This window comes from Sesamum indicum, linkage group LG1 (genome assembly GCF_000512975.1).
Source record: "Sesamum indicum cultivar Zhongzhi No. 13 linkage group LG1, S_indicum_v1.0, whole genome shotgun sequence".
Classification (NCBI taxonomy): Eukaryota; Viridiplantae; Streptophyta; class Magnoliopsida; order Lamiales; family Pedaliaceae; genus Sesamum; species Sesamum indicum.
In genome coordinates, this window is record NC_026145.1 from 70,207 (window position 1) to 90,828 (window position 20,622).

General features: G+C 40.0%; 2 protein-coding genes across 2 annotated transcripts; one reads left to right on the forward strand and one right to left on the reverse strand.

Annotated features, from left to right (window-relative positions):
- Positions 9,432-10,931, reverse strand: LOC105158176 (probable CCR4-associated factor 1 homolog 7). The gene is made up of 2 exons (XM_011075230.2): positions 10,818-10,931; positions 9,432-10,623 (listed from the first exon to the last, which is right to left on the reverse strand). The coding sequence occupies exon 2, from the start codon at positions 10,506-10,508 to the stop codon at positions 9,693-9,695; it is 816 nt and encodes a 271-aa protein (XP_011073532.1). The 5' UTR covers positions 10,509-10,623; positions 10,818-10,931; the 3' UTR covers positions 9,432-9,692.
- On the forward strand, positions 11,447-18,791 carry LOC105159299 (trafficking protein particle complex II-specific subunit 120 homolog). The gene is made up of 10 exons (XM_011076693.2): positions 11,447-11,952; positions 12,554-12,760; positions 12,889-13,071; positions 13,361-13,470; positions 13,942-14,001; positions 14,150-14,429; positions 15,231-15,523; positions 15,981-16,858; positions 17,094-18,041; positions 18,263-18,791. The coding sequence occupies exons 1-10, from the start codon at positions 11,542-11,544 to the stop codon at positions 18,481-18,483; spliced, it is 3,591 nt and encodes a 1,196-aa protein (XP_011074995.1). The 5' UTR covers positions 11,447-11,541; the 3' UTR covers positions 18,484-18,791.

The window sequence follows — 20,622 nt, forward strand, 5'->3', positions numbered from 1 at the left end:
AGGAATCGAAGTATCAGCCCAAATACAACTACACTCCGTTAGCCATGTCGCGAGAGAAAGCCTTGATGATGGTTGAAAATGCAGATGTCCTGAAATGGCCAAGGCACACCAGGTATACGCCCTCTAAGAAATTTTCTAACAAATACTACAGATTTCATCGCGAGAGGGGGCACAACACGGAGGAGTGTTTTCAACTTAAAGATGAGATAGAGAGGTTGGTGAGGCAGGGTTATTTTCGGGATCGGGTCCCCCCAAATTGTAAGATCAGTAAAGACGAGACGAGGAGGAGCAGGTCGAGAAGCCGAGATCGAAATCCTGGTCCTTCAAGAACTGATAAGGCCCCGACTAACAGAAACAATGCGCCAACGATAGGGGTGATATACACGATCGCTGGAGGATCGAGCGCTAGGGACTCAAGTAGAACTCGAAAGAGATGCTCTCGAACTTTGGGATCGAGTAGAGAGAGAGAGAGTTTGTGTTGAAGGTCGAGGAAGAAGAAGCTATCTCCTTCGATAGCTCGGGCAAATCGAGAGATAGTGGAGACATGAATGACCTGATGGTCATTAAGCTAGACATCGCGAATTTTACTGTTCATAAAGTGTTGATCGACAGTGGGAGCTCAGCCGATATCATATTTAAGAATGTGGTCGATAAGATGGGGTTAGAGAATGCCCGCCTCGAGCCAATAAAGACCCCTTTGGTAGGATTCGGGGGAAGTGAAGTGGCGTCACTAGGCACGATTAAACTGCCAGTATCGATGGGTGAAGAGCCTAAGCGAAAGACGTTGACGGTGAAATTTTTGGTGGTGGATACCCCGTTCGCATACAATGTGATTTTGGGCAGACCAGGCTTAAATTTGTTCAGAGCTGTCATCTCCACCTATCATATGAAAATGAAGTTCCCTATAGAGAATGGGATAGGAGAAGTAGCAAGCGACCAGAAGGAAGCTCGAAAGTGTTACAACCTGTCGCTAAAAGGGGAACCCAGTCACAAGAAGAGAAAAATCAAAGAAGATGCAGAACCTCGACCCTGTGAAGCAGAACATTTAAAACCCAGATACAAGTACAAGGTCGTGCAGCTCGTGCCAGATGAGCCGGACAAAACCACCAGAATAGGAGTGAACATGAGGGACAGAGAGATGGCCATGATTGAATTTCTGAGGAGAAATGTGGACATGTTCGCTTGGAGTCCTTTAGATTTTACGGGGATCGACCCGGAGGTCATCGTACACCGGCTGAATGTCGACCCGATGGCCCGACCAGTGCAGCAAAGGAATAGGTCATTTGGCAGCAACAAGAACGAGGTCATCAGACAGGAGGTCGGCAAATTACTAAAAGCCGGGTATGTATATGAGATCCAATACACAAGTTGGCTTTCTAACGTGGTGCTTGTCCCCAAATCCTTCGGGAAATGACGCATGTGCGTTGAGATACTCAGAGATGGAGAAACTGACGCTCACATTGGTGGTAACAACTCGAAAATTGCGACCTTATTTCCAATCGCATAAACTGATGGTATTAACGAATCATCCTCTGAAACATGTGATGTCGCGAACTGAGGCCCCAGGCAGGATGATCAAGTGGGCTATGGAATTGGGATAGTACGATGTCGACTATCAGCCCAGGACCGCGCAGAAAGCACAAGTGCTTGCAGATTTTGTGATAGAGCTAGCTAGCGATCCTGAGTTGCCTCAAACTGCTGAAAGGCATGGTTCCAAGTGGATGCTGCATGTGGACAGATCGTCAAATGCTAATAATGGTGGGGCAGGTATATTGATTCAAGGTCCCAAGGAAGTAGAGATCGAGGTAGCAGCCCGCCTATCTTTCCCAGTCACCAACAACGAAGCAGAATACGAGGCACATATCCTGTGACTAGAACTCGCACACGAAGCCGGAGCCAGGGATCCAGAAGTTTTTACAGACTCACAGTTGGTCGCTTTGCAAATTGAAGGAACCTATGAAACGAGGGAGAGAACAATGACGTCCTACAGGGAGATCATCAGACAATTGATGAGCAAATTTGATAAGTGTTCCATTTTGCAGGTGCCAAGAGCGGAAAATGATAAGGCAGATGCGTTATCCAAATTCAGGGCTGCGATGTCAAGGATAAGAGATCGCAAGATAACAACGTTAGTACGTGAACAGTCGACCCTTGCGAATAGGGCAGAGGTGTAGGTAGTCTTAGAAGCCAGATCATGGAAGGATGAGATCACTAAGTACTTGTAGAACAGAACCTTGCCCGCTGAACCGATCACAGCAAAAAGAGTAAAATTTCGAGCTACCCGGTTTACCATGCTATCAGGACAGCTCTATAAGCGAACAATGGATGGGCCTCTTCTGAAATGTCTAGACGAAGAGAGAGCTCTTTATGTGATGCGGGAAATCCACGAAGGGAGTTGCGGGAACCATTCTGGTGCGAGATCGCTAGCCCAAAAGATCATGCGACAAGGATATTTCTGGCCAACCCTGGTCAAGGACTCTAAAGAGCTGGTGAGGAAATGCGAAAGTTGCCAAAGATATGCATCCCTGATACACCAACCAGCGACCCCGATGGAGCCAATCAAAGTGGCTTGTTCGTTCGACGAATGGGGAATAGACTTTGTAGGTTCTTTCCCCCCTGCTCAAGCTCAAAGGAAATTCATCATTGTGGCAGTGGAATACTTCTCCAAGTCGGTCGAAGCGGAGGCCGTGGCCAAGATATCTGAAAAAGAAGTCATTAACTTCATTTGGAAGAACATCATCTGCAGGTTCAGAATACCCAGAATTCTAATTTTTGATAATGGCACCCAATTTCAGGGAAGGAAGATGACAGAATGGTGCAAGGAACTCAAGATTGCGCAACATTTCACAGCGGTCGCGAACCCACAAGCCAATGGACAGACAGAGGTAACTAACAGAACGATCTTGCAGCACTTGAAAACGCGACTTGAAAATAAAGGGTCATGGGTTGACGAACTGCCGGGAGTTCTCTGGGCTTACCGCACCGCTCCGCGAACTACTACTGGCGAGACTCCATTTTGCTTGGTGTACGGGACAGAGGCAATCATGCCAGCAGAAATTGGTGGGGAGTCCCAAAGGGTCACACTGTATGACCCCGAAAACCAACCAGGGTCTACGGAGTTTCGACCTCACGGTTATTGAAGAGAAGAGGGATGCAGCCTACGCCGGAATCCTTCACCACAAGGGATTAATGATGAAAAGCCACGATCGAAGAGTTCGACCGCGGCAACTACAGGTGAGAGATCTCGTGTTGAAAAAGGTGGAAGCCTCCAAACACGTGGGTAAGCTGGAACCACCATGGAAGGGGCCGTACAAGGTAATCGAAATCAGGAAACAAGGTACGTATAAGCTGCAAGATATGCAGGGACGAAATTTTGCGGTAGTCGTGGAATATACAAAACTTGAAAAAATTTTACGCATAAGTACATGAGTTCGCGGGTATAAGGAGCCTGTGAAAGGCCATCAACTACAGAGATCGCACTTAAGGAGCCTGTGAAAGGTCACCAAGCAGCTAGAGTTCGCATATAAGGAGCCTGTGAAAGTCCATCAATTGCAGAGTTCGCATATAAGGAGCCTGTGAAAGGCCATCAATTGCAGAGTTTGTATATAAGAAGCCTGTGAAAGGCATCAGCTGCGGAGATCGCACTCAAGGAGCCTGTGAAAGGCCATCAACTATGGAGATCGCACTTAAGGAGCCTGTGAAAGGCCACCAAGCAGCTAGAGTTCGCATATAAGGAGCCTGTGAAAGGCCATCAACTGCAGAGCTCGCATATAAGAAGCCTGTGAAACGCCATCAATTGCAGAGATCGCATTCAAAGAGCCTGTGAAAGGCCTCCAAATTTTCAAAAATTCGTATCCGAGGTTAGGAAGGTCCCATCTTTTGTGTTAGAAGAAGGCATTAATGCATGTGTTAATGCCTGAGGGAACTGATTGATTTGTATAAATTGTAATTCCTTTTGTGGAAATTCGAAAAAAGGCTAGACTTTTCTCTTCCATGTTATACTAATGCGAAAATTGTGCATAATTCCATGCTTATTGTTATTTATCGATTCTCTGCAAAATGCACACGCCAACTGAAAAAGAGGCGTTCAACAAATACTGTGATCTGGAAAAGATGCAATCCTGCAGTGCGATCTGAAAAAGATGTACTGCACACGCCAACTGAAAAAGAGGCGTTCAACAAATACAGCAATCTGAAAAAGACGCAATCCTGCAGTGCAACCTGAAAAAGATGTACTGCACATGCCAACTGAAAAAGAGGCGTTCAACAAATACTGCGATTTGAGAAGGACGCAATCCTGCAGTGCGATCTGAAAAAGATGTACTATACACGTCAACTAAAAAAGAGGCGTCCAACAAAAAATTGCTATCTGAAAAAGATGCAATATATGATATAAAAAGGAAGCATCCGATAAACCAAGAAAGGAAAGGCAACAAAAATGCGAACTGCCAAAAGATGTACTTCAGAGATGAAACATCATTTACGGGGCAACATCAAAAAATCATGCCCTCGAGGTCAATCTTCCAAAATTACAATTCAAGTAAGTCATTAGCCAACATATCTACAGGAAGAATTGTTCGAACAAATCAAAATCCTAGTCACAAAAGGTTGACATACAAGGAAATCAAATCACATCAGTCATCAACTTCTATCTCCTCTCCCAAAGCTGCGAACTCGTCATCCTCGAGGTCAGGTTCATTGGGATAGGGTTAAAGATCGCCATCGAGCATGATATCCATTTGACCGCGATCGAAAGACTCTTGAAAGCTACCAAGTTTTTAGATTTGAACCTCACATGTCTTGTAGCCCTTGGTGAAAGAGTCAGCAGACTTGATCTCCACAGCGGTCTTGAAGGTATCTGTCTTCAAGAAGTCGCGAACAACAGGTATACCGGAGTTCGCTAAAATTTGACGATGCTCTTCCAAGGAGATTCGACCGACCTGGCCTTCCTCAAATCCTTTCCTTTGGCCTTCTACCAGACCAACCTCCCTTCCTGCATCGAATCCTTCCTTCCTCCCTTCTGCTAATGCGACCTCTTTGGCCTTCTCTGCTTCCACTAGTTGGCTTTTCATCTTCTGGAGCTCCTCGGCCAGAGTCTGCATCTCTTCAACGTGGGTTCGATCCATCCTATCCCTCTTCGCCAACTCGGATGAAAGCTCCTTCACCTTTTTGTCAGCGACCATGTGGTTCCAGCGATAGCTCATGCATTTCATTGATAAGCTTCGCGGAAAGTGCCCGCCTACACAAACGACCAGAATAAAGAATAGACTCAGTATAAAAGTGAATTCATTCTTAACCGGGAACACAACAAGTTACCTGCATCAAAGCGTGAGCTGCGAATTCTTCTAGCCTTGCCGGAGTGTTTGCCACCAACGACCCTTGATCACGAGGAAGGATCCAGCATCGTATATGTCCCAAGAGTCTTCCCCAGGATGAGAAAAGAGGATAGAGCTCGAAGGAGAAATGTTCCATCTTGGAATGATCCTGTTCCTCTCCAGTTCGGGAGGTTGAGCTCGTTCTCCCCTCTGTTCTGCTCGCATCTCCTCCCAGCAAGCAGAAAGTCGCTCTAACCGCTAGAACCGATCTCGCTCTTCTTGCTGCTCAGCTTTTTCTACAGCTTCCCGAGCCATCCTGCTCATAGTTTTTGCCTACCTGTTGTGACCAGTAGACATGATTGAAGGTGAAGATTTGAAAGATCCAGAAGGCTCTGCTGATCCCTTTTCCTTTGCTCTCTTGTCATGTTTGTGCGAACCCCGCTTCCATTTCTTCGATTCCTCTCCACTACCGCGGTCATGTTTCTTAGCAGGCTCCCCCCCTTGGTCTCCACTCAGATCGTCCAGATTCAGCTCCAGATATGATGAGTTATATCCATGCAGAGGAAGGGGAGGGGTCTCTTCGCTGTCAACCTGGATAGGATGGTGGTGGGCAGGGCTCGCAGACACAGGAACTGGGACCGCAGTTGGGGTAGAAGAAGGGTCAGCAGGAGAAGCGAACTGCTTTCCCTTGTCCTTTACTTTGTTTTCGGCCGCCTTCAGCCACAAAGCAAAATGGGAACTCATGATGATACTATCTGTAGAATCGAAGAGGTTGATGAATAAATTCGAACAGAAGTACATAAAAATATATCATCAGATAAAGAGATCACCTAAAGGCTCTTCAATGTGGAGGGGCGCTGGAGATAGCCGGACCAATCGCTAAACTTTCTCAATGAGAAGCTTCTTGGGGTCATATTCATAAGAGGTTAAGCTATTTATTTGGTCACCCTCCAGCCCCCCTCCACTTGTCTTAGGAACAGGTTTGTATTTACTCCATTCTAGTTTAAAAGGCCATGTTACACCAGGTGGAGGTCGAACATAAATGAATCTGTCACGCCAGGCCCCTACGTTCGATTTCAAAGTGCCTAAGTATCTACAATCAGGCTTGGCGGGGAGATAGAAAAAGCCTCTATCTCCTGACCGTTTGGAAGTGGTGAAGGAGTATAGGCTCCAGAAGTTATCAAAATTGGGTTTAACACCCAAAAACTTCATTACTACAATAAAAAGAATAATGTGAGAAATGGAGTTGGGGGAAATCTGCATGGGACAGATCTCCAATTTATTTAAGATCGAAGACAGAGAAGGAGCTAAAGGAAGTCTCAAACCGGCATCAAAATGTTTAATAGAAAAAACACAACAACCGGGAGGAGGATGGTGCATGCAATCGAAAGCCTTGGGAATGATGATTTCGTACTCAAGGGATATGTAGTATTTTTCCCTAATCTTGTGAACAGGGGTTTTAACACTACTAACTATAGCCTCCCAAGGATTTTTAGCTAGCCTATCTTGAAATTTCTCAAGGGTAGAGGGCCCAGCTTGTTTATCAAGAGGAGTTTTGGAAATTTGGAACTTTTTATTCCTTTTAGGAGAGGTGGAAAAGGAACCTTGAGCAGACCCAGAAGGGGTCGCAGACGACCCGGAGCCAGAGCTCGAACCAGAATTTGAACTAAAGCTGGAAGACATCGTACCTTAGAACAGGATGGCACTGAAAGCTGCAGGTCGAAAGCGAACTCGAAGATATATACACTGGTCGCTGAAGCTTGTATGAGGGGTAAAGAGAGCGTTTGAATGAAGGGGGTATTTATAGGTTCACCTCTTTGGGGAAGCGCACCACAGAAAGAATCACCAGATGATGCCACGTGTTCGCCAGATGGGTGAGATCAACGGACGCGACCGTTCTACTTCTTCAAAAGCAACGAATTGCACTTTGAATAAGTGAGGGAGTAATGATGGGTGTCTAATAAATATGCTAGGAAATGCCAAAAATACCCTTCATTAAGGGTATTATTGTCTTTTTGTGAAGGATCCGCGTCTCTTCTAACGGGCGGGTCGCGGGAGACCCCACCCAGATCGAGCAACAACCTTGAAGACCCGGACAATCATAGCCGTCCAATCAGGACGCGCGCCAGCCGGATAAGGCCACGTGGCCCAGTCAACAGTATCCAGTTGTGCTCTATAAATAGACCCAAACGCCGTAATTAGATGTAACTGTTCTACATTTATTGATATCGAACTTTGTGATCGCCTATTTTTCTCTCGATCAACCTAACTTGAGCGTCGGAGGGTCATTGTCGGGGACGTGCCCAACAAGCTCATTGTTTTATCTTATTCTCAGGAACCCAAAATTTGGTCTTGGTGGAGTTAGCAATCTGGGACGAGATCGTACATCGTGATCGCTAAATTCGAGCCGGATCACAATGTTTATGAAATGATTTAAAGTGGAATAATAATAAGTATTAAAAGTTTTAATTAATATTATTTAGTTAATAGTACAAACGGGAATTTGATGATATAAAAATAATTACTTATTATTGAAAAAAATTACTTAAAGAAATACTAATGATCAAGCTTCAGTTCCTCATCAATATTTAAGAGTTCAACTAATAGTCTAATTATACTATTAATAAGGATCCATTATATTATTTATTGCCACATAAAATTATATTTACTATGTCATTTGAATAAGATTATTTTAGTCATAATAGAAAAAGTAAAAAACTAAAAACATCTCAAATTACTCATATTTTTATAATATTTTACTTTAAAATTTAAATTGTATTTAATTAATAATGTATCACATATATAATATAATCTGGATTAATTTGTCTTATCTCCACTAGAATTCTACAACCACTCAGATTTGTATATATTTAGCACCGAATAAAATATCAATTAAATTACTTATTGACACAAACAACTCAATAATTTATATTTTATGTGAAGGCATTAGATAAAATTTGCTATTGGCTATCGATTGAAATGGTGATAAATAGTTATTATTATTTATTGTTAAATAAAAATCAATTCTAATATTTAAATTATCTATTATAGAAACTATTTTTGTTTATCTTTTAATCATGACAAATATTAGCTATACTAACAAAAATTACGATTAGAACCGTAGTGTGGACGTGCTCAACACTTATTTATTTTTAACCATAATAATTAACTATTATTAAATATTAATTTTTCTTCGAGTAAAGTTATAATAGAAATTACAAAAAGGTAAGAAACGTAAGAGTCGTTCACAAAAAAAAAAATAAAGAACAATAATATATACCCAGAAACTTTAAAAATATAAGATGGTGTGGTACTTAGTTAAACAAATGATAGCAGCAGCATTTACCATTGGAGGTTCCTTACCTTATTTACATGGGTTTTCAGTATTATATTTACAGAATAAATTCCAAATTCAGTAAACAAAATACAAAATAAATTGTCATTCTTTCATGATTTGGTAAAGAATATGTTCAAAAACAGATACAATTGTAAAAACTATGATTTGAAAATTTAATGATATAATAGATTATCCGCCAGTTGAGAGAATTAGACAAAAAGGACATTTACATGAAGGCAGAATAGAAGTTACTAAACATATGCGATATTGTGACAGTGAAAATCAGAAAATAATTTACATCTTCTCCAAGTCCAAAACACCTCATTCCTAAATGCTCATCCATAACTGAAACTTTCACTTTTATGAGGTCTACATTTCCACTAACCCCATCTGCACATTTAACAATAAACCAAGAAAGGTCAAGTGTTGTCAAGCATATAAGCCTTAGCCTTCATTTTCACCTTCTGATCATTGCAGACGCCCTCCTGTTTGTTTGTTACAGTAATGCTGCTGGCATCAGGTTGACAACAGAGTAATATTACACACACACACGGACATATCTCGGGTTGGAGTATTTGGATATCCCTACATGACCAACAAAACCTCACAAGAATAAATTCACCAGCAGCATCCATCCCACCTTCCAACCACCAAATCTGGAATCAACTACGAAGCAAACATCAGACTACAAGTGACTGTTATTTACAGTTTACATGTGTCTATTCCCAATTTATTGAGCTCGTAATGTGTATTCTCTATAGTATGCTTATAGTGATAGATAATCCACACAAACAACAATTTGAATTCAAAAGTAAAGTGTCGTTGAGAAGGATGGAGCTGTAATGACTGTTATTGGAATGTGTATGTGATATTTTACAATGCTTAAGCTACAACACCCTCCAGGGATTCAGTACCACACAAAGTTAAAAGGGCAATCAAAGGAACTAACAAGCAACAATTTCTGAAACTATAAAATCCACCTGACATTTCCACGCCTTACAAGTACTACAGCTAATACACAGGTGTGTTCTTGTTATTTTTCAAGATCCATTCTCAATGCCAAGACCATACAACACACCAGCATACTTCTCTGTGGATCCATTGAAGAAGTTATCTTTTAACTTCTTGAAAGCACATGACGTGAGTAAACTATCAGAACCTGCCTGATGACAGACGCCAATTCTCTCAACTTCTAAAAGTTCTGCCAGCTTATTCAGTCCTCCATGAAGGCTATTGCAGAACTTCATCAAATGCTTGATATCATACACCATTGGGAAGTATATGTTCAGCAATAGGAAGAACCCTGCTGGAGTCTCGGGCAAACTTCTACAAGTCAATAACTTAAGTAGGTATCCAAAGTCATAACCACTGTGAAATGTCACCCAACACATGCCATCATTCAAAACAATCCCGGAAGACATCAAGAGCTCTGCAAAGCGGCCAGCATCAATTCCCAGCTCATTATTCTTCTTAAAATCAATCCCAGATTGCCTCAACAATTCAATTGAATCATTAGCAAAAATGTCCTCGCTGACATTGAATTCACGGAAATTAAATTGCCAAATGCAGCAAGTATTAGTCCCACAAGTGGGTAAATTCCCATTTTCATCCGAAAATGTGAGACCCAACTGAATCAACTTCAACATATCAACATTATCCTTCAAGGTTTGATAATTGTACTGATTGATATGATTAAAGTTGCCAACGGGTCGAAGAACCACGCCCGGGAACTCAGTATCCATAGCAACATAGGGATAACCATCGACTATATCACGAATCAGAGCAAATTCTTGTTCAAGATTGTCATTCCACACCTCCCTAATCTGAATTTGGTCATTCTTTGGCAACTCAAACATTTCTGTCCTTTCTTCTTAAAATTTACTAGGTACTAGCAGCAAAAAAGAAATATGCTTTCGCAACAAAATAATCTTAATATTGGTAATCTTCAACTGAAGCTAAATCTGCAGAATACTACAAAAAAGAAGCAAGTCCAGAAAACATCTCAGCAAAAAGATTGAATCTTTGAACAGAAAAGCAGGGATAACAGATCGAGAGTAATTACAAGCAAGCGTAGAAACAAATCAACCATTAGAACGAAAAAGAAAAGAGAGAGAGAGAGAGAGAGAGAGAAAGGTTTTCTTGTCACTTTGTGTTAAAGATCCGACCTTTAGCAGATGAAATAATGTACTGAAGTGAATAGATTGGGAGCTTTGCGAACACTGATTGGTGTGTCAACGTGGAGATGGTAAAGTGCAGATAGAGGGGGCGGGGGCGAGGGGGCGGGGGGTCAGGATCTAAGAGTGTGTTTGGCTACAGGTATTTGGGAGGAATAGGGAATTTAACTCAAATTGAGAGGCACAAACCCAAATCCACTCTTCGTAGGCTTTGATCGTGAGCTAAACAATTCAATCTAAACATCATTCAAACCATCAACATGATGAGTGTGATTACTGCACATGTCCGTCATGTAATTTATTTTAATATAGTTTTCAATTTATTAAAATAATAATAATTATTTAATTATATATATTTGGTATTATTATCAATATATATTGTCGAACAATTGAAATTTTTATTTAGAAAAGGGATACATATATAAAATAAAAAAATAAAAAAAAGGTTGATGCATTTTAAGAGTGGGGATTTTGGGCTGAGATGCTGGCACTATTATGTTTTGAATTCATTAGGGATTAGGGCGGTTATGGGTTGGGCTCAACTCCTATAAGCCCAAACGGCTCCTGAAGGGAACATCTCGTACTGTTAATCGGATACAGTTACTTACCACTGATCTGAAAATCGTGATCCTATTATGTTCATAACACCACCGTCTTTCAAACTCTAAAGCAGTTAAGAGATCTGACACACAGTTTCACACACTCCTCATCGAAAATGGAACCTGACGCGAGCATCGAAACTAGCAGCATGATCCGTGTGGCGGTCCTCCCCATCGCCGGCATACCCCCGCTTCTCTTCCGGGACTACGCTGCCATGCTTCTACGCCACCACACCGTCTCCCTCAACTCCATCAGCTCCTTCTACACTGAGCACCAGAAATCCCCATTTGCAAATCAGCCATGGGAATCTGGTAGCCTCCGCTTCAAGTTCATCCTCGGCGGATCGCCCCCGTCTCCCTGGGAGGATTTCCAGTCCAACCGCAAGATCCTCGCGGTTATCGGCATTTGCCACTGCCCTTCCTCTCCGGATCTCCGTTCCGTCGCTAATCAATTCGCTGCTGCTTGTAAGAGTTATTCATCCTCACTTGTTCAACGATGCTTTGCCTTCTGCCCAGGGGATTCGCAGGTTAGTTTATTTTTCTGATGAGTAGTATACAGAGAATTCCCAGATCACCTTCAGATTCAGATTTCCATACTGCAGTATTCCGTTTAAGGGTTAAGTGATTCTATTTTTTGGTCTCCCTGGATCATGAATTTGTACTAAGTGAAATTGGAATGGGAATGATATCTGTACTTCGGTTTGCTGTTTATTACAACGTTGAAAGTCCCGGGAAGCTGAGAGTTGTCGCGTCACCTCATACTGATAGTTTTGTCAATTGTCCAATATAACTTTGTCGCTGTTAGGAGTCATCTAATGGTCATTGATAAATGGTGTTGCACGCTAGTAGAGTTTTTGCTTTACGAGACCAGTACAATAGGATACACCCAGGCGCTAAGTCTCTAGTTGGATATGGGCTTTTCCGTTCTTGCAACAGCTGATATTCCTCTCTTGATTTTCTTACTGTATCATAAGTTTTAGGTTTTTTTAAAATCATTGTGGAAGTACAACTCTCTATTTCATATTAAGAACTCCGTTTATTTGGCATTTTTTTTCACTTTTCAACCATGGAATGTATTTTTGATAAGTCATACCATGGGGCAGTTGATTTATTTGTATTATCTTGCAGCTAGAAGAGGAAAGTAACAAGGGGAGTAACTTAGTATTGTTTCCCCCTGCTGATCGGCAAACTCAGGAATTCCATTTGCAAACAATGGTGCAAGATATTGCTGCCTCATTGCTGATGGAATTTGAGAAATGGGTTCTCCAAGCAGAATCTGGTGGGACTATTTTTAAGACACCTCTTGATTCTCAAGCCAGTCTGAGCTCAGAGGAGGTTTAAGTTTTAGGTGTCCCAAAGTTTTTATTGATTTCTTTTACCATTTATGTCTGTTGATGCTATTGTTCCCTGATAATTCTTTCAATTGCATGCAGCTTGATCTTTCTCATTGAAAAAATTCTCAGGTCATTAAGGCAAAAAAGCGGAGACTTGGTCGTGCACAGAAAACCATCGGAGATTACTGCTTGTTGGCTGGATCACCTGTTGATGCCAATGCTCATTATTCTACTGCATTAGAGCTTACCAGGCTGACCGCAGATTTTTTCTGGTATGCTGGGGCAATGGAAGGCAGTGTTTGTGCATTGCTGGTAAGCATGAAGCATAATACATGTATGCTCTTTGAGACTGATGCTTTTGCTTTTCTTATTTGATTCCTAATTAAGAAGTTATATATAACTTCAACTTTCAAAATTGCATTGATCTATAATTGGCTGAACATCAATTATGCTTGAAAGTTACTGGTCATGTGGGTTTATGTGAATTTTCTGTTTCTTAATATATGAGCCTTACACATCTGCTTTTCGTGAATCTTTATTTTTGCTACTCTCTTCTTTTCCCATAGAAACATGATTTTTCTCCCTATTTTTGCACTGTTAGGTAGATCATATGGGCCAGAAGGATCCAGTTTTAGAGGATGAGGTTAAGTATCGATATAACAGTGTCATTCTGCACTATAGAAAATCATTCATACAAGATAATGCTCAAAGGTATACATTCTTATATTCCAACTATGTATTCTTATTGTGCCCGTACTATTGGTTTTTGACAGGTAGCACCAGATGTAATGCTATTTATACGAAGTATACCGGTCACAACCTTCACAACTCTTTCATTTGCTAGATATTTTAGATAATCAATTCTGGGTTGCATTTTTCTGATAAGAGTAAAGATTTAACTCCTATATAAATGCATTTATTTGTTCATTTTAGTGAGATATGTTCCTAAATTGGACATTATAACCTGTGATGCAATCATAGCATCTAAAAGCTCTGGTGTTTGACTATTCAGTCCTTAAAAAAAAATTGATCTTGCGCCCTGAGTATTACACAACTACACATTGCACAAATCTATGATGAATCCTGGCATGATTTTTTTTTCAAGGACTCAATTCTTTCTGATATTAGCTGATTTAACGACTTATCATGTTTCAGTTTCTGATTCTTATGATTCTTGCACAGGGTTTCACCTTTAAGCTTTGAACTTGAGGCCACATTAAAGTTGGCCAGATTCCTCTGCAGGTATTCTTTATATACTTATCCTTTGTCACCCTTAAATGCAGAATTTCCATATACAACAAATGACACTACTTTCTGGCACTTAGATGTTCAAATGGGAAACATTTTCTTCCATGTGCACTGTATTCACTTATGCATGTACTTTCATAAGGCGGGAGCTAGCTAAGGAGGTTGTGGAGTTGTTGACAGCTGCTGCTGATGGGGCAACATCTTTGATTGATGCCAGTGACAAACTTGTAGTATATGTTGAAATAGCACGGCTCTTTGGTGCACTTGGTTATCATCGAAAAGCTGCCTTTTTCTCAAGGCAGGTGGCTCAGTTGTACTTGCAACAGGATAATAAACTTGCTGCAACCAGTGCAATGCAAGTCTTGGCAATGACAACAAAAGCATATCGTGTCCAAAGTCGAGCATCTAGTGAACCAGCTAGTGTGAGTTTTTTAACTGGCCGGGATACTGTATAATTGCATTTACTAGACTTGCCTTTTGCAATCTCATGCTTGAAGTTGAAGATGGAGATACCCATTAAAGACAGAGTCGTTTGTGATACTGCACTGTCCTCTAAAATAATGAACAGAAAGTTGGGATGGGAATTTTGGACATGTTTCAGATGTTTTGAATGATCATAGATGTGACCATGACAACAAAGGCTCAGCACATGCAACTTGGAATGCCATTTTCATTATTTTATAATAAAAAAAAATTGTAGGCCCATATTCTTCCTAAAGAGTATTTCATCTGCTTAAATTCCCAATTCGATGGAACTATTTAAAAATATCAACAATTGACCAGGGCCATGGTTTTTTTTTTTTTTTTTTTTTTTTTTTTGGGTTTTTTTTTTTTTTTTTTTTTTTTTTTTGGAGAAGGACCTGAAATTGTAATGATGCCATAGTATTCACAACCTACACAAATATTAGAGTGTCTGAAGCATGGAGAGGATTTGCGAATGCATATTCATATGTGCACTTGCATTTTTCTTTAACAAGTTGGTTTCAAATCTTTGATAGTTGTTTCCCACTTTATTGGAGAAAAACTGCTATTTTTGCATGGCACCATCTATACTCTCCCTCGTACTCCATGATGGTTGTGGTTCTTAGAAGATAGGCACCATATGTTTCTGCAGACTTCTAGAAACCGATTACATAGCTTATTTTTCTTTCAGATTCTTCTTGTGGTTTGGATTTCTATACATGGTAGCATGTCTGAATGTCACTATTTTCATTTTGGAAAAGGATGCTGGACAAAGTTATGCAGATGGAGGAAAAATGCATCACCACTCCATAGTCTCCTTATTTGAGTCACAGTGGAGCACCCTGCAGATGGTTGTGCTGAGAGAAATTCTTCTCTCAGCTGTTCGTGCTGGGGATCCTCTCGCTGCTTGGAGTGCTGCTGCACGTCTACTTAGGTCCTATTATCCTCTAATTACTCCAGCTGGGCAAAATGGTCTGGCCAGTGCACTTGCAAATGCAGCTGAGAGACTACCGTTGGGGACACGGTGTGGTGATCCAGCCCTCCCTTTTGTGAGGTATTTTACATGGCTGTTATTCTGATATTGGCAAATTTAATGAAAATCTGTTCAAGCTGAGTCCAAGTGGCATTTTGTTCACTGAAATTAGTGTTATTCCTTTGAATTGCATGTGAATGCGTGTCTCTGGGCCTTGGCACACATGTCTACGTAGGAATTTTACATATTATGTAATAAAAGCATTTCATAAATACAGCAGTCATGAGGAAAGACATAATCCATATCATGAACTTTTGCATTGTGTAATCTCTTTTATGGTTCTGTTAAGTCAGCTGCAACCAGCTAGAATTTAGTCAACCTTGGAAGTAGTCTCTGCTAACTTCATTTATTAGAATCTGATCCTGAAGAAGCACACTTTGGTGTACTTTAAAATAATATCCATGAGTGTGTCTTATCACAAAGCAACAACTTTGCATATTTTTCTCAAACGATCTGTACTTCTTTTAAATTGCTTTAGGTTGCATTCATTCCCTTTACACTCATCACAAATCGACATTGTTAAGCGCAATCCGGCTAGAGAAGATTGGTGGGTAGGGTCTGCTCCTTCAGGTCCATTCATTTATACACCATTCAGCAAAGGAGAGCCAACTCATAACAATAAGCAGGAGCTAACCTGGGTGGTTGGTGAACCAGTACAGGTGCTGGTCGAATTAGCAAATCCCTGTGGCTTTGAGGTGATGGTTGAGAGCATCTATCTGTCTGTGCAGTCAAGAAATCTTGATGCTTTCCCTGTGAGTGTCAGTCTCCCACCCAACTCCTCAAAGGTGATCACATTATCTGGAATCCCAACCAAAGATGGTCCAGTTTCTATTCCTGGCTGCATCGTTCACTGTTTTGGCGTCATCACTGAACATTTTTTCAAGGATGTTGACAATTTGCTCATTGGGGCAACTCAAGGGCTTGTGCTTTCTGACCCTTTTCGTAGCTGCGGAGCAGCTAAGTTAAAAAATGCACATGTACCGAATATTTCGGTGGTACCACCACTGCCATTGTTAGTATCACACATTGTTGGTGGTGATGGTTCTGTAATGTTGTATGAAGGTGAAATTCGTGATGTATGGATTAGCTTGGCTAATGCAGGCACTGTTCCAGTCCAGGAGGCACACATCTCATTGTCGGGGAAAAACCAAGACTGTGTTGTATCAGTTGCTTCTGATACTCTGAAGTCTGCCCTCCCTCTGAAACCTGGTGCGGAAGTGACAATATGTGTAACCTTAAAAGCCTGGCAGCTTGGCGTGATGGATGCTGATGCTGCTGCCAGCAAGGGTGTGCCGGGGACCTCAGGGAAGCAAGTTAAAGATGGAAGTAGCCCAATGTTGTTGATCCACTATGCAGGTATTTCTTCAAGGGGATATATTGACCATTGCTCATATCTCTAAAATTTGTTTTGTCCCGGAACTACTTCCCTCAGCATTCAGTCCCCACCCTCCTAAATCAGCTCCTTAGTCCTTATTTGAACTGTTTCAATGTTAATCAAGGCATTGCTTGGTACATTGTTGTGAATTTTCTTATTTCTGTTTTATATGGACTTCACTTAGATTGCTTGTCATGGTCATGTTTGTCTTTTTAGGTCCAACAACAAATCCTGGAAAGCTACAAATGGGGTCTGTTCCAGCTCCTGGGAGACGTCTGGTCATTCCCTTAAACATCTGTGTGTTGCAGGGCTTGTCTTTTGTAAAAGCTCGTCTGCTATCAATGGAAATTCCAGCGCATATTGGTGAAACTTACACCAAGCTAGTCAAATCAAGAAGTGATGGCACTGCGCAGGAGAATGGTTCTGAAAGATCTGATAGGTTCATGAAAATCGATCCTTACAGGGGAAGTTGGGGACTGCGCTTCCTTGAATTGGAGTTATCTAATCCAACAGATGTTGTCTTTGAGACTAGTGTTTCAGTTGAAATAGAGAACCCTATCAACAAGGAAAGCCTTTCCGACCGTACATGTGCAGAATTTGGTGATCCAAAAACAAGAATTGACCGGGATTATACTGCTAGAGTGCTGATACCACTTGAACATTTCAAATTACCTGTTCTTGATGGCTCCTTTCTCACCAAGGGTTCCCAAATGGATGGGATTACTGGTGGTCGAAGTTCTAGCTTCTCGGAAAAGAATATTAAGGCTGAGCTTAATGCATCCATTAAGAATTTGATATCCAGAATTAAAGTCAGGTGGCAATCTGGACGCAACAGTTCAGGAGAATTAGATATCAAAGATGCAATACAGGCTGCATTGCAGGCTTCTGTTATGGACGTGCTACTTCCAGACCCCCTGACATTTGGCTTTAGGCTTGCTAAAAGCAGTTCAAATAATTCTGCAAATCTCAATCCACCAAAGCAGGCTGACATGCAGGTCTATTGTGCATCTGGAGGTTCCATCATTGCACATGACATGACCCCAATGGAAGTGCTGGTACGCAACAATACCAGGGAAACGATTAAGATTAATCTCAGCGTAACATGCAAAGATGTAGCTGGTGAGAACTGCATCGAAGGCGACAAGGCCACCGTTCTGTGGGAAGGTGCTGCTATCATAAGCTTATCTTTATCCTTAACTCTCTTTCTTTGCAATATGCATGTATACTTTCCATCATCTACTAACCTTCATGTCTGACCTTCCTTTTAATTTTATGCTGCTGGCTAGTGGAAAGGATATCTTGGTTTTCATTTTCTGAGTGAACACTGCACCATTAGCCTTAAAATCCAAGATTGTGCACATTATTTATTCTTTTTCATACCTCAGGTGTTTTGACTGGTATTATTATGGAGATTCCTCCTCTTCAAGAAATCAGGCATATTTTCTCTCTCTATTTCCTGATCCCAGGCGAGTACACAATGTCTGCTGCTGCTGTGATCGATGATGCTAATGAAGTTCTTCGAGCCCGGGCTAGAACTAATTCATCTGATGAGCCAATCTTCTGTCGTGGACCACCTTTTCATGTTCGAGTGAATGGAACTGCATGACTTCTGTTACTTGTTTATATATTGGTTTAGTAAATGCTACATTTGTGCCCCATCTTCCTTGTCATATCATACCTAACTTGTTACACAACTGATCCCAATTTTCCTCAATGATTCTGGAAGGATGGCAAGATAATCATGTATCATTTGAGTGCCTCAGTTCTATTCCTGACATGCTTCATTCCTTTACGAAGCAGGTGACATTTGATTCACTTGTTGTATATCTGCTGGTGTAAGGCTGGTGTCTCAATCCATCCGAGTTCTGAAGCTTAGAGGTTCTGAATTCTGGATATGAAATTATTTGTTACTTACGTGCTATCGTTCCTCAAGTTCTACCCCTTGCTATCGTCCCTTATCAAGATGAATTAACATTGAAGAATACTATTGTGTGCCTATAGTATGTTGCTAATGTTGGTGAACGATTCTGTGTGTGCCTGTATGAGCATCGAGGAATAATCAAATAAAAGAATGAAATCTCATACAACGTAACCCAACTTACCATCATGACCAGGCCTTTAGGTTTGTCTATATGCTAGTTAGATTTTGGTTAAAATGCATAAAACCTTGTTGTGTTCTAAAAAAGTTGATTAAAAATTCCTTTCTATTGTAAATATAGGTTAAAAATTCACTTGTGTTTTTAAAATTTAGCAGAAAACACTTCTTTCATTAGTGATTAACAGAAGGTGCTTCACAAGCTGTACGTGTGGGGTATTTTTTAACTGTTATTGACATTTTTTTAGGTGTTTTTTTGCTAAAATGCTTTTTTTGTTTTTGTATTTTTTATAATTTAAATTAAAATATTAAATTATATTTAATTTATTTAACATTAAATATCAAATTTAAATATATTTATATTCAAATAATTCCATAATTATTAATTGTTAAATCTAAAATGTAATTAATTAAAATATATATTTAATTACAATAACTATTAATATAATTATTAATAATTAGCTAAAATATTTAATTATTATAATTATTTAAAATATTCTTAATTAACTAAAATAAATTTTTAATTAATATAATTAAAGTTAATTAATAAAAGAAAAAACTGAACGTCACCCCCTTTTTCGACAGAAACTTGTCTCTAAGTTTCCAGCTACGTCGAAATGAGTTTTCTGACCACCAATGCTGTCATTCAATTCTCTCTTTAAGAGAAACATTTTCGTATCTTCAATCTGAGTTTTTCATCTATCGGAAAGACTGGCTCAAGTTACAACTGCCGAACCTATATCCTGTCAATTTGTCGTTGAATCTCATTCCCATACCACCACCATCAGACTCGTCTCTTCAAGATGATTCTAATGGGGGTGGGGGGGGGGGGGGGGGGGGGGGGGGGGGGGGGGGGGCATTGGGGGTAGGGGGTGAGTTAGTTTATATATATATAATATTTTTTTAATTTTAAATTATTTATATATAATATAAATTATAATTTATTGAATCAAGAACTTTTATTTTTTTAAAATCTAATGGTTGAGATTAATTGATTAGATCTAACGATCAATATTTGATCAAAGAAGATCCAATGGTTATTAAAATAAGAAATAATATATATTAAGTAAGGGTATAATATCATTTTATATATAAAAAAAATTAACGCTGTTAGTTTTTTTAACGGAGAGGGAACGATTGAGCTACGTTTAAGAAATACACGGGGTTTTTTAGCCTATTTTTAAAATAGAAAGAAGTTTTTAGCCGACTTTTTGAAACACAGGAGTTATTTTTTTAAAATCTAATGGTTGAGATTAATTGATTAGATCTAACGATCAATATTTGATCAAAGAAGATCCAATGGTTATTAAAATAAGAAATAATATATATTAAGTAAGGGTATAATATCATTTTATATATAAAAAAAATTAACGCTGTTAGTTTTTTTAACGGAGAGGGAACGATTGAGCTACGTTTAAGAAATACACGGGGTTTTTTAGCCTATTTTTAAAATAGAAAGAAGTTTTTAGCCGAATTTTTAAAACACAGGAGGGTTTTATGCAATTTAGCCTTAAAATTTTCAAGGTTTTATTTGCATTAAGCCCTATATATATATGTCCGTGAGTGTATATATATACATATATATATATATGATATGATAATACATATTTTTTATTTAAGTGTGGACGAATTTGACATAACTTATATTTT